Here is a 13,278-nt window from a genome sequence, read left to right on the forward strand (position 1 = left end):
GTGTCCCTAATGACCAGTGAGGGCTTTCCATTTTGGTTGTTTGGAATTCAGACACCTCTAAGTCCTACTAAGCTCTGGGAACCATTCAGCCCATTGGTCCTCAGATACTTTTTGCCTGGCCTGTGGAGTTTCCTCCTATATGTGCACAGTTTGGTTTTTAGCACTAGACTCAAAGGGATTCCTGGGCAGATTTCCAGTGCTTTTCTTATGCATAATTCCCATTCTGGAACTCTGCTCCACATTTTCCACCTATCCAGGCTCCCCATTCTGATTTTTCTGTCTCTTCAGTCCAGCAAGGCTCTGTTTGGGTTCTCCCTTCCTGCACTTGCAGTTCAAAAGTTATCAATAGGCAAATATCTAGGGTGATCATAGGGCTCACCTCATTTGTTTCCTTCATTTCAGCGATCAAAGCATTCTGCTTTCAGTGTCTGAAAGCAGTTTGTTTCATATTTTTTCTATTTTACTACTTATGATAGAAGGGCATGTTTAGTACCAGTTATTCTGTTAAAGCCAGAAACAGAGGTTTCTGTCACCTGCATTTTTGATGACTGCATCATATTTCAATGAATTGCTGTTCCTTAAAAAAAAAAAAAAAAAAAAAAAATTCCCGGTGTGCCTGGGTGGCTCAGTTGGTGGGGCGTTTGATCCCAGGGTCCTGGGATCGAGCCCCGCATCAGGCTCCCTACTCAGCGGGAGTCTGCTTCTCCCCCTCCCTCTGTGCACTCTCATGCTCTCTCTCTGGTAAATAAATAAAATCTTTAAAAAAATTAAAAAATTCCCTAATCCTAGACATTTAGGTAGTTTAAGATTTTTTTTAAAGATTTATTTATTTGAGCGAGAGAGAGCCTGGGACAGGGAGGAACAGAGGGAGAGGGAGAGAATCTCAAGCAGAACCCCTGCTGAGCATGGAGCCCGACAAAGGGCTCAATCTCACAATCCTGAGGTCATGACCTAAGCTAAAATCAAGAGTCAGATGCTTAACCAACTGAGCCACCCAGATTTTTAAAAAAATGTTTTAGAGAACACTGCTGTAACAGTTTTCCTACATAAAAGCTCTGTTCTCAAAAAGCAATTCTGGAGATTGCCACTTCTGGAAAGATGGAGGAGACGTTATTCTTCCCACTAAGTAAAGGGCCAGAAGTCTTAGCCCAGAAGTAGTGAACTTCTCACCCCACCAGGTGTCAACAGAGTCCAAGTGGAGAATCTGGGCTTACATCCCCCAGCTGGCAGTAACAAAACTCTGCTTCCCTTCCCCTTCGAGAGATGTGTCAGAGAAGGCCTAGTAAAACAGAAGATTTAAATGAAATCCTGAGTCTGATTAAGAATACTCAAAATGTTCAAGTTTCAGTGGAAAATTATTTGGTATACAAGAACCAGTGAAATCTCAGCTGGTATGAAAGACAATCAACAGACACAGTAAGATGATGCTCACTGATGTTAGTTCTCAGTTGTAAGTGATATAAAATGTTAGTTATCTGACTAAGACTTTTTTTTTATTGTGGTAAAATATACATAACATATATTAAGTGTACCACTCAATGACATTAAGTACATTCACAGTGTTGTGCAACCATTACCACCACACATCTCCATAAGTTTTTTATCTTCAAACTGAAACTCTGTACCCATTGAACAGTAACTCCTATTACCACCCCTCACCCCAGTCTCTGGAAACCACCATTTTACTTTCTGTCTCTAGGTATTTGACTATTCCAGATACCTCATATAGGTAGAATCATATACACAATGCTTTTTATGACTGGCTTATTATTCACTGAGCAAAATGTCTTCTAGATTCATCCACTTGACAAAGATTTTAAAGCAGCTATCATAGAAATATTTTAATAAGCAATTACAGACATGCTGGGGAAAAAAAACCCCAAAATCTTAGCAAAGAAATAGAAAATATAAAGTAGAACCAAATGGAGATTTGAGAACTGAAAAATATAGTAAATAAATTTAAAAATTCAGTGGATGGGCTTAATAGCAGAATGAAGGGACAGAGGAAAGAACTCGAAAATAGAATAATAGAGATTATTTAATATGAATAAAAGAGAGAAAATAGACTGAAAAAAAAAGAACAGTCTCAGGGGCCCAGGGGACTATAACAAAATATATAACATTCATGTCATTGGGGTCCCAGGAGGAGAGGAGGAAGAGGGTGGGACCGAAGGAGTATTTGAAGAAATATGGCTGAAAATTTCCCAAATTTGACAAAAGACATAAAACTACAGATTCAAGAAACTGAGTGAACCCCAAACAGGGTAAACTGCAAGAAATACACCAACACATCTACTGTCTTTTTTAACTTTTAAAAAACTCAATTTTGGGGGAAAATAAGTGTTGTTTTGGTTTTGCTTTTCATAAAAATAATTTTACTTCTTGTTTAAACTAAATGTTTCTTTAAGCTTTGATAATGAGGAAGATAAACACACAAACTATTCTGGGGTCTTCCGCCCTTTTCAGTACTCTGTTGTCATTAATAATAGTAGTAGCAATAATAATAGCTAAAGAGAAAAGAAGTACACCAAGAAGTTAAACTTCTGAAAACTAACAAAAAAGAAAAAAAATTGTGAAGGCAGTCAGAGAGACATGATACATGATACCTTAGCTATAAGGGAAAAAACAGTCAAAGACAGTGGATTTCTCATCAGAAACCATGGTGGCCAGAAGAAAATGGCACACTATTTTTAAAGTGCTGAATGAAAAGAACTGTCAACGCAGAAGTCTGTATCCAGTAAGGATATCCCTTGAGAATGAAGGGAAAATCAAGACATTCTCAAATGAAGGAAACTAATGTATTTGTTGCCAGTTATACTGGAAATATAAAAATTAAAAACAAATACGACCCAGGGCACCTGGGTGGCTCAGTTGGTTAAGCATCTGACTCTTGATTTTGGCTCAGGTCATGATCTCAGGGTTGTGAGATCGAGCCCTGCATCAGGCTCTGCACTCTGCATGGAGTCTGCTTGAGATTCTCTCTCTCCCTCTCCCTCTGCCCCTCCCCCATCTCTCTCTAAAATAATAAAATCTTTTAAAAAATATGGCTTGGGGCACCTGGGTGGCTGTCAGTTGAGCATCTGCCTTCAGCTCAGGTCATGATCCCAGGGTCCTGGGATCGAGTGCTGCATCGGACTCCTTGCTTGGCGGGGAGCCTGCTTCTCCCTCTCCCTGCCTCTCCCCCCTGCTTGTGCTCTTTCTGTCTGACAAATAAATAAAAATAAAATCTTTTTAAAAAATAAAATTAAATGAAAAAATAATAAATATGACCCAACTATATGCAGTCTATAAGGAACTCACCTCAGGGTGCTCCCTTCTTGCTAGATGGGATGCTATCTTATTCATGAATCACTTTCTAAAACTAGATGTTCAGATTTAAAAAAAACCCAAAACCTCACTTTAAATATAATGGTATCAGCAGGTTGAAAAGGAAAAGGATGGAAAAAGATATACCATGCAACATTGATCAAAAGAAAGCAGGGATGACTAAATCAATACAATATTAAATCAATGTGCACGTGCACTCCTACAGTTACCATATCACTTACAATTATATTAATAAAACTTAGTTTCCATTGAGGACCTACTCTGTGGCAAGTGTATATGTTCTAAGTACTGTGCAGTGGAACTTCTTTGAGGATGGAGATAGTCTGTATTGTACTGTCCGATATAGTAGTCACTAGCCACACGTGGCTCTTGAGCACCTGAAATGTGGCCAGTGCAACCGAGGGAGTGAATTTTTAATTTTATGTAATTTAAAATTTGCACTTACATAGTCACATGTGAGTCACATGGCTACTGAATTGGACAGTACAGTTATAAAAATATGTATATTCATTTACATAACTAGGAATCTTGCAAGATGAATACCATTACACAGATGAGGAAAATGATTAAGAATTTGTCTGTTGAAGATCTTAACAGCTTGTGAGGGCCAGAGCTTGGGGATTTAAGCAGGTATTACAGGGCGCCTGGGTGGCTCAGTTGGTTGAGCGACTGCCTTCGGCTCAGGTCATGATCCTGGAGTCCCGGGATCGAGTCCCGCATCGGGCTCCCTGCTCGGCAGGGAGTCTGCTTCTCCCTCTGATCCTCTTCCCTCTCATGCTCTCTATCTCTCATTCTCTCTCAAATAAAATAAATAAAATCTTTATAAATAAATAAAAACAAAAAAATAAATAAAATCAGATGCTTAACCAACTGAGCCACCCAGGTGCCCTGGGTCATATTTGTTTTTAATTTTTATATTTCCAGTATAACTGGCAACAAATACATTAGTTTCCTTCATTTGAGAATGTCTTGATTTTCCCTTCATTCTCAAGGGATATCCTTACTGGATACAGACTTCTGCGTTGACAGTTCTTTTCATTCAGCACTTTAAAAATCTTTTTTTTAAAGATTTTATTTATTTATTTGAGAGAGAGAGAATGAGAGACAGAGAGCACGAGAGGGAAGAGGATCAGAGGGAGAAGCAGACTCCCTGCCGAGCAGGGAGCCCGATGCGGGACTCGATCCCGGGACTCCAGGATCATGACCTGAGCCGAAGGCAGTTGCCCAACCAACTGAGCCACCCAGGCGCCCAATAAATAAAATCTTTAAAAAAATAAAATAAACAGGTATTACAGCATGAAAAACTGAACACTTTGACACTTTGAATGCTGTCATGTAGAGGTGGCATGTGCCTTCAGAGTGCAGAGGGTCCTTTGCATAGCTCCCCAGGAAGAGTGACTTGTTGGTTTGTCAGATTGTAGCAAAGTGACAGTCCCTTGACTTAGTGATTGTGTGAATCAGAAAGGAAAGACAAAAATTATTTGACTCTTTTGGGACTAAATTGACCTAACATCTCTGGGATGATTTGGTAATATCAATCAAATTATAAAATGTATATACCCCACGATTCCAGAGTTACTGTTCTAGGGCACTTACTGTAGGAATACTCACAAATGACACCATGTTAAATGTACAGGAATTATTTGTAATCAGTTGTTTTCTTTTTAATTATGTTCAGTTAGCCAACAAATAGTACATCATTAATTTTTGATGTAATGTTCGACGATTCATTAGTTGCGTATAACATCCAGTGCTCATCACAAGACGTGCCCTCCTTGATGCCCATCACCGGGTTACCCCATCCCTCACCCCCTCCCTTCTGCAACCCTCAGTTTTCAAATTTCTTTTTTTTAAAGATTTTATTTATTTATTTATTTGAGAGAGAGAATGAGAGAGAGAGAGAGAGAGAGCACATGAGAGGGGGGGAGGGGCAGAGGGAGAAGCAGACTCCCTGCTGAGCAGGAAGCCCGATGCGGGACTCGATCCCGGGACTCCAGGATCATGACCTGAGCCGAAGGCAGTCGCTCAACCAACTGAGCCACCCAGGCGCCCCCAGTTTTCAAATTTCAATTAAATTTTAAAATTTAACTTTAATTGGAAATTTTTAATTTTAAATTAATTTTTAATTTTTTTATTGTATTGTTGATGTGACTGTGGCTAAATCTGTGGAAATGACACACGGGATGGAGAAGAGGAGGAAACTGCTTAGGTAGATCCAAGGCCCTCAGAATCCGGAACAGCTTGTCACCCATCCTGTCCACTTTCTCAGTGCTGCCTTGTCCCTACTGGCCATTGGTTATGAGATTGAGGTTGCCTGTGCTTGGTGTTGTCGGAGGCTGTGACGTTCAAGGACGTGGTGGTGGTCTTCACCAGAGAGGAGCTGGGGCTGCTGGATTCCACCCAGAGGAAGCTGTACCGGGACGTGATGCTGGAGAATTTCAGGAACCTGCTCTCTGTGGGTGAGCACAGGGGCCCTCTCTGACTCAATATCAGCCCCCTGGAATGTCTTGGTTTCAAATGTGTAAGACTTGGGGACTCTTACAGTGCTTCCCCAAACTTGCGGGAGGGGTCTCAGTTTCCTCATTTCTGTAGGACACCTTGTCTGTACCTTGTCTGTTTTTTGTCCGATTACAGTTGGACATCTTGTGAAGTTTAAGATCAGTTGGTGAGTTACGTCATTATTGTGTTGAATGAGATAGGTCAGAAATAGCGTAGCTCCTTGTCAGGAACTGCATACTGTGCAACAGAGATTGTGAGCAAAAGCAGGAAAGGGAATGTGACAGAAGTAGGTAATGGTTAGGATGAGGTCAACACATCTGTGTGCTTGTGTACTGGATCACAGCGTAGAAGGTATTTATTACAGCAGGCCATGGTCAGAATTTGGGAAAATACTACTTAAAGAGCGTAAAGATTGTAATTCTGGAATTAAAGTTTTTGCCTTCAATTTATTCACGTTGCACACATGCCATTTCTTTTTCATAGGATATGAACCCTTCAGATTAGATACGACATTACTGTTGGGGAGAGAAGAGAAGCTTTGGATGATGGAGACACAAACCCCAGGGGATGGGCGTTCAGGTGAGAGGCGTGCAGCTCTGAGTCCTCACCACCTCCCCAGTGGCCAGCCCACCCGAGCCCCTGCCATCCATTACCCTGCCTCATCGGGGCAGCTTTCCCACTGCCTCCTCCTCCTGTGGGGCAGTCTGTTCTGCACACACATGAGGTCGGCCCATGTCACTCCATTTGTTCAGCCTTCCGTGACCCCGTCTTGGTATGACCCGCAGTCCTCACGGCGGCCCTTTGAACGGTAGTGAGAAGGACTCCTCTGGGCTTGTCCTAACCTGTGGTCTCTGCTTTGCCCTTGGTGAGCGCCGCCTCCTCCCTTCGCGGAGTTACATCCTTCCTGCTCTGGCCTTGCCTCTGTCCTCCCTTCTTTCCCTTCATTGTCCCCTTTTCTTTGCTCCCTCCTTCCTTCATTTATCTTTAATTTGCGTATCCCTCAGGTAAACCCAGCCTGAAATAACAGTAATCATAGTCATTCCTACTGGAGATAAGCACCAAAAGCCAAAACCAAATCAAACAAACAAAAACCCAGGAAAACCTATCTGCTAATCTGATGTGAGTAGTGAGGGGAAGGTCTTCCTGGTCCTTCGATTATTTCTTCTTCTCGTGTATCCTCCTGCCGCATGAAGGTTTAACGCAGTCAGTCAGGCATGTTGGATGCTGGTTCCATCTGACTCGCTCCCTTGTTTTTATGTATACAGAAAACTGCACAAATTATAAGCGTACAACCCCATGAATTTTCAGGGTGTAACATGACTTATTTGTCTTACAGTTCTTTTTACTGAGGTACAATTTAAATTTACGTATCTTAAGAACGCAATTTGATGAGTTTTGACAAATGGATACTACTCTGTAACCCATATTCCTCAGAATGCTGAGCAAATCTTACAGCATGTTTTATCCCCATGTCCCTTATTAAAAGTTCTTTTGGCAAACATCAGAATACCCCAGAATTTTGCATTTTGTCTATCCATCTGTGTGCCCTACTCCATCTATGAAGAATATTCTTGAGGTCTGTTTTCACTGCACAGAAGCACAAACTAAAGGGTTTCTTCTCCCTCAATGGTCTTTACAAACAGAAGCTCACAGAGAATGGTGCTAAGTGAATCCCACTCTCTTCTCTCCTCGTGGAGACAGTTCACATGAGCAGAATAAGCTGGCATGATGAAAGGATTATTTCAGAACATTGTTAATGTCTACCCTAATTAGAAGTTCTATGGCACTTGTATTAACTATCTATTGCTATATAACAAATTACTCTTAAATTTATTGGCTTAAAACCACAAAACATTTATTTACAGTTAATGTGAGCCCAGGAATCTTGGGGCACGTTTCTGGGTGGTTCAGGCTCAGGATCTCATGAAGTTGCTGTCAAGGAACACCCCCAGAGCTGCAGTCCTCTGAGGGCTTGATGGGGCCGAAGGGTCTGCTTCCAGGATGGGCTCATTCACATTGTTGGCAAGATACCTCAGTTCCTTACTGGCTATTTGGGGGTCTCAGTTCCTTGCCAAGTGGGCCTCTCCCTGGGGCTGCCCGAGTGTCCTTAGAACATGGCACCTGGTTTCCCCAAGAGCTGTGGAGAGTGGAAGGCAGAAGCCACCATGTCTTCTATGATCTAACTTTGGAAATGACAGCATCACTTCTGCCATATTCTGTTGGTTTCATAGACTGATCCCGGTACATTGTGGGAGGGGACCTCTATAGGGGCATGGATACCAGGAGGGGGACCGCAGGAGACCATCTTGTGTGCTGACTACCACAGCACCTTTTGTACAGAGATGAATCCACAGAACCTAAAAGATGACATTAACCGTCCAGGTTTATCAGAAAATCCAATCAAATTAAGTGGCCACAATGCTCATAGGGTGTTTACTCCCATGGGATGTGTCCACCACTGGATTACATTTTCCAGGTTTTTTTCTAGTTATAATGTTCATCAGTTGACTATTATATATTAGGACTTCATTGAACCAAAGGGGAATCCTCTCAAATTTAGTTTGTTTAATGTGCGTTTACTGGCTAAATTGAGAATATAAAGGTACCATCTCATGGATTCATTATCAAGACAGAGGAAATATTTCCTTTTGCAAATACATTCTTTTCACTTTTCAAGGATGTCCTTTCTTTCTTTTCCTGTGGAAACTCTTTTTTGTTTTTAAGATTTTATTTATTTATTTGACAGAGAGAGAGAGCGAGAGCAGGAACACACGCAGGGGGAGTGGGAGAGGGAGAAGCAGCCTTCCCGTGGAGCAGGGAGCCCGATGCGGGGCTCGATCCCAGGACCCTGGGATCATGACCTGAGCTGAAGGCAGACGCTTAGCGACTGAGCCACCCAGGCGCCCTCCTGTGGAAACTCTTGGCATCACATGATAATCCACCTGTAAACACTAAAAGACAGATTCAGCCTTTTCTAGCCATTTTTGGCTTGTCTTATACAAATATGCAGGTAGTGTAATGTAACCATGATTTTAAGGCTTACAAATACATAGGATTTTGTAGCTTTTATACCCCTGCTGCATAAAAGGCCAGAATTATTTAAGTGATTATTTTTATGAACAAGGAAGTAAAGTTTCTCCTCTGTATAATCTTTCTGGGACATCTTTTTGTTGCCCTGTAGCCTTGTATTTCTAATTTGACCTCAGTAAACATTAGTCTTGGTATAGTTGGAAACGAGTCTCCTTGGCCCTTAGTGGGCAGGAGTCTGCTCATTACCTCTTCATTTCCATAGGCATGAAAAAACCAGTGGTAAGGTCAAGGTGAAGTCTTCACTGGTTGAAATAGGTCTCGTAGTGGGATTGACCTGTGGAATATTTCTGTCTCCGACCAAACGTTCACGTGTCCACGTGTTCACCTCTGAATCCTCTTACCCTTCCAGGCCTCAGGAATCAAAACGAGATAGAGACTTTTCAAAAAGTAGGATTAAGATACCTTTTACATGAAGATGTTATATGCTGGCAGGTATGGGAACAATTTACAAGTAAATTAACCAGAAATCAAGACTCAATGATAAATATGCAAAGCAAGAAGTCCAGCTTGCCAAAACGAGGTAACTCCTCCTGTCAGATATGGGCAGGAGAATCTCCTCAGGTTTCTGAAGATGAAAACCATGTAATAAAGCATCAAGGGGAGAGTTCCAATAATATCAGAAGTGAAGAGTTTCCAATTAAGACCACTGGAGATTTCTGGAAGAAAATCTATCTGAGAGAGTCACACAGTTATCAGAGTAGGTGTCAGCAAGTTGACGTAAAAAATAGACCATGTAAGTGTGACCATTGTGTTATGACAAGGATCTAACATCATTGTGAGGATCAGGAAGTACACAAAAGCAAGAAGGCTTATAGCCACAATAATTGTGGAAAAGACTTCATGAGGAAATCGTGCCAACATAGTGTAACCCACTCAAGAGAGAAGCACCTCATATATAATGAGTGTGGGGAGGACATCGGTGAGAGCTCAGTGTTTTGCATTTGCCAGAGTATTCATGCAGGGGAGAAATGTGGTAGGAATGATAAGTGTAATGGGGACTTCGGTCAGAGCTCAGACCTGCAAAATCATCAGGGAGTCAACAAAGGAGAAAAGCCCTACAAATGTCAGGTATGTGCTAAGAGCTTCAATCAGAACTCCTGTCTTCCCACCCATGAGCCCCTCCACCCAGGAGGGGATCTGTATAGGTGTGGCATGTATGGGAAGAGCTCCAGTCATAGCCTAGATCTCAACATTCGCTGTATAGATGACACTGGAGAGAAATCCTCTAAATGTGAGATGTGTGATAAAGGCTTCAATCAGACATCACAACTTCAAGCCCATCAGAGGGCCCACCCTAGAGATAAAACCTACAAATGGGAGGCATGTGACAGGCTAGTTAATCAGAATCCTGGTCCTCATCAGAGCGTTCACACTGGAGAGAAACCATATAAATGTGAGGTATGTGGGAAGGGCTTCAGTAAGGCCTCAAATCTTCAAGCCCATCAGAGAATCCACACTGGAGAGAAGCCATATAAATGTGATGTGTGTGATAAGAACTTCAGCCAGAATTCCCATCTTCAGGCCCATCAGCGAGTCCACACAGGAGAAAAACCATACAAGTGTGACACATGTGGTAAGTACTTCACTCAGGTTTCACATCTTCAGGTCCATCAGAGAGTCCACACAGGAGAGAAGCCATACAAATGTGAGACATGTGGTAAGGGCTTTTGTCAGAGTTCACATCTTCAAGACCACCAGAGAGTCCACACTGGAGAGAAACCCTACAAGTGTGATATGTGTGGGAAGGGTTTCAGTTGGAACTCCCATCTTCAAGCCCATCAGAGAGTCCATACTGGGGAGAAACCCTACAAATGTGAAGAATGTGGGAAAGGCTTCATCTGGAACTCATATCTTCATGTTCATCAGAGGATCCACACAGGAGAGAAACCCTATAAATGTGGCATGTGTGGTAAGAGCTTCAATCAGACCTCACATCTTCAAGCCCATTGGAGAGTCCATATGGGAGATAAACCCTACAAATGTTTTGACTGTGGTAAGGGCTTTAGTAAAAGTTCACGTCTGCAAGTTCATCAGAGAGTCCATAGTGGTGATAAATCCAATACACATGATGAGTGTGATAAAAGTGTTCTTCAGAATGTAGACTGCTCATTTTCATCAGAAAATCCACACAGCAGAGAATATTTATAAAATATTGTGTTTTAATAATTCAGGAGTGAGCTGAATTTTTTTATAGTCCTCTGAATTCTGGGGGAGGAAGCTTATTTGTTGTATGAATGTAGCCAGTTTTCCAGCAGAGCTCAAAATTTCACAGTCCTCAAGACACACAAACTCTGAGAATGGTGCAGTAAGTTTCAGTCAGAACCTTCACATTCAACCTAATCAACACAGGAGAGAGGCCTTAAAAAAGGATAAGTAAAATCGGGACATTAGCAAAAGTTTACTGATGGACATTACAAAGCCATGTCCACTAGAAGAGAAGCTCCATGGGGGCAGGAAGCTTGTTCACTGCTGAATGACCATGACCTCAAACCAGTGCTTGACAAACAGTATAAATATCTAACGTGGTGGAGAAGAAAACCTACCATAAATACGAAAAACACTTAAAACTGACCCAGTTAGTCATAATCAGTTGTACCAAGAAAAGGATTCTTTATTACTACTATTTTTTTATTTTTTATTTTTTTAAAGATTTTATTTATTCATTTGAGACAGAGATACAGAGAGAGACACTTAAAAATTGACCCAGTTAGTCATAATCAGTTGTACCAAGAAAAGGATTCTTTATTACTACTATTTTTTATTTTTTATATTTTTTAAAGATTTTATTTATTCATTTGAGACAGAGATACAGAGAGAGACACTTAAAAATTGACCCAGTTAGTCATAATCAGTTGTACCAAGAAAAGGATTCTTTATTACTACTATTTTTTTATTTTTTAAAAAGATTTTATTTATTCATTTGAGACAGAGATACAGAGAGACGCTTAAAAATTGACCCAGTTAGTCATAATCAGTTGTACCAAGAAAAGGATTCTTTATTACTACTATTTTTTTATTTTTTATTTTTTTTAAAGATTTTATTTATTCATTTGAGACAGAGATACAGAGAGACACTTAAAAATTGACCCAGTTAGTCATAATCAGTTGTACCAAGAAAAGGATTCTTTATTACTACTATTTTTTTATTTTTTATTTTTTTTAAAGATTTTATTTATTCATTTGAGACAGAGATACAGAGAGACACTTAAAAATTGACCCAGTTAGTCATAATCAGTTGTACCAAGAAAAGGATTCTTTATTACTACTATTATTATTAATTTGTTTAAGAGAGCATGAGCAGCAGGGGGAGGGACAGAGGGAGAAGCAGACTCCCGGATAAACAGGGAGCTCAACACAGAGCCCGATCCCAGGGCTCCAGGATCATGACCTGAGCTGAAGGCAGATGCTTAACATACTGAGTCACCCAGGCGCCCAGGAAAAGGATTCTTGTAAGAAGTTTTAAAACAACTGAAGGAAGTGACAACTTCATAAAGATACGTAAAATCATGCGACCTGCAATTTGAGCATAAGATTATTTTTTCAGTTGACTCCTGTCTGCACATCTTCACTCTTCCAGCCGTAATAAGCGTAGGTTTTCACCTTACCATTTAAGACTTTCCCTGTACATCATCAGTTTGTATAGCATACACCTCACTATCTCTTTTGGGTCTTTTGTGACAAGAACAGACAGAATGAAAAAAAGAGGAACTTGTTTTTAATTCCATAAAAGATCATGAGAAAGGGGTGTGGAAAAGGGGAACACATTTTAGCATGCATTTTGGACATTGAACTAAGCTATTAAGGCACAGAACATTTTGGATAGCACCCCACACTTCCCAGCTGCTTCAGTAGCTTTCAAGTTTGCAAGCAACAGTTTACTTTGGTGTATATTTATTGGAGAGAGAGAGAGAGAAATTTCCCACAATTTTTTTTTTTTCTGGACCTTACCTTCCAGGACACTGGATATTTAAGTTCCATGTTACCAACAGATATCCAGTGCCCGTAACACTCTGCTTTGTTGGGACACCTGGGTGGCTTAGTTGGTTAAGCAGCTCAGGTCATGATCCCAGAGTCCTGGGATCAAGTCTCACTTCAGACTCCCTGCTCCACGGGGAGCCTGCTTCCCCCTCTGCCTGCAGCCCCCCCTGCTTGTGCTCGCGCTCTCTCTCTCTCTCTCTCTCTCTGACAAATAAATAAATAAAATCTTTAAAAAACAAAAGCCAAAACAAAACAAACACTGTGCTTTGTCATTACCAGATCCTCGCGTGGGCTACTGGATCTCCTGGCGCTTTATAGCAGAATGTTTTCAGTTGTAAGAAATAGAAAACCCAGCTCAAACTAGCTGAGACAAAAGGAGAATTT

At 41.1% G+C, this 13,278-nt stretch overlaps 1 protein-coding gene across 1 annotated transcript; it reads left to right on the forward strand.

Moving 5' to 3' along the window:
* Positions 1-3,791: 3,791 nt before the first annotated feature.
* ZNF233 (zinc finger protein 233) lies at positions 3,792-11,064 on the forward strand. The gene is given in 4 exon segments (XM_088026942.1): positions 3,792-3,810; positions 5,637-5,786; positions 6,310-6,405; positions 9,266-11,064. Coding segments are annotated over 4 exon segments (2,064 nt in total).
* The last annotated feature ends 2,214 nt before the right edge of the window (positions 11,065-13,278 follow it).

The sequence above is a fragment of the Eumetopias jubatus genome, unplaced genomic scaffold, assembly GCF_037043125.1.
Source record: "Eumetopias jubatus isolate StellerSeaLion01/CBP00866 unplaced genomic scaffold, mEumJub1_p1.0 scaffold_10, whole genome shotgun sequence".
Lineage (NCBI taxonomy): Eukaryota > Metazoa > Chordata > Mammalia > Carnivora > Otariidae > Eumetopias > Eumetopias jubatus.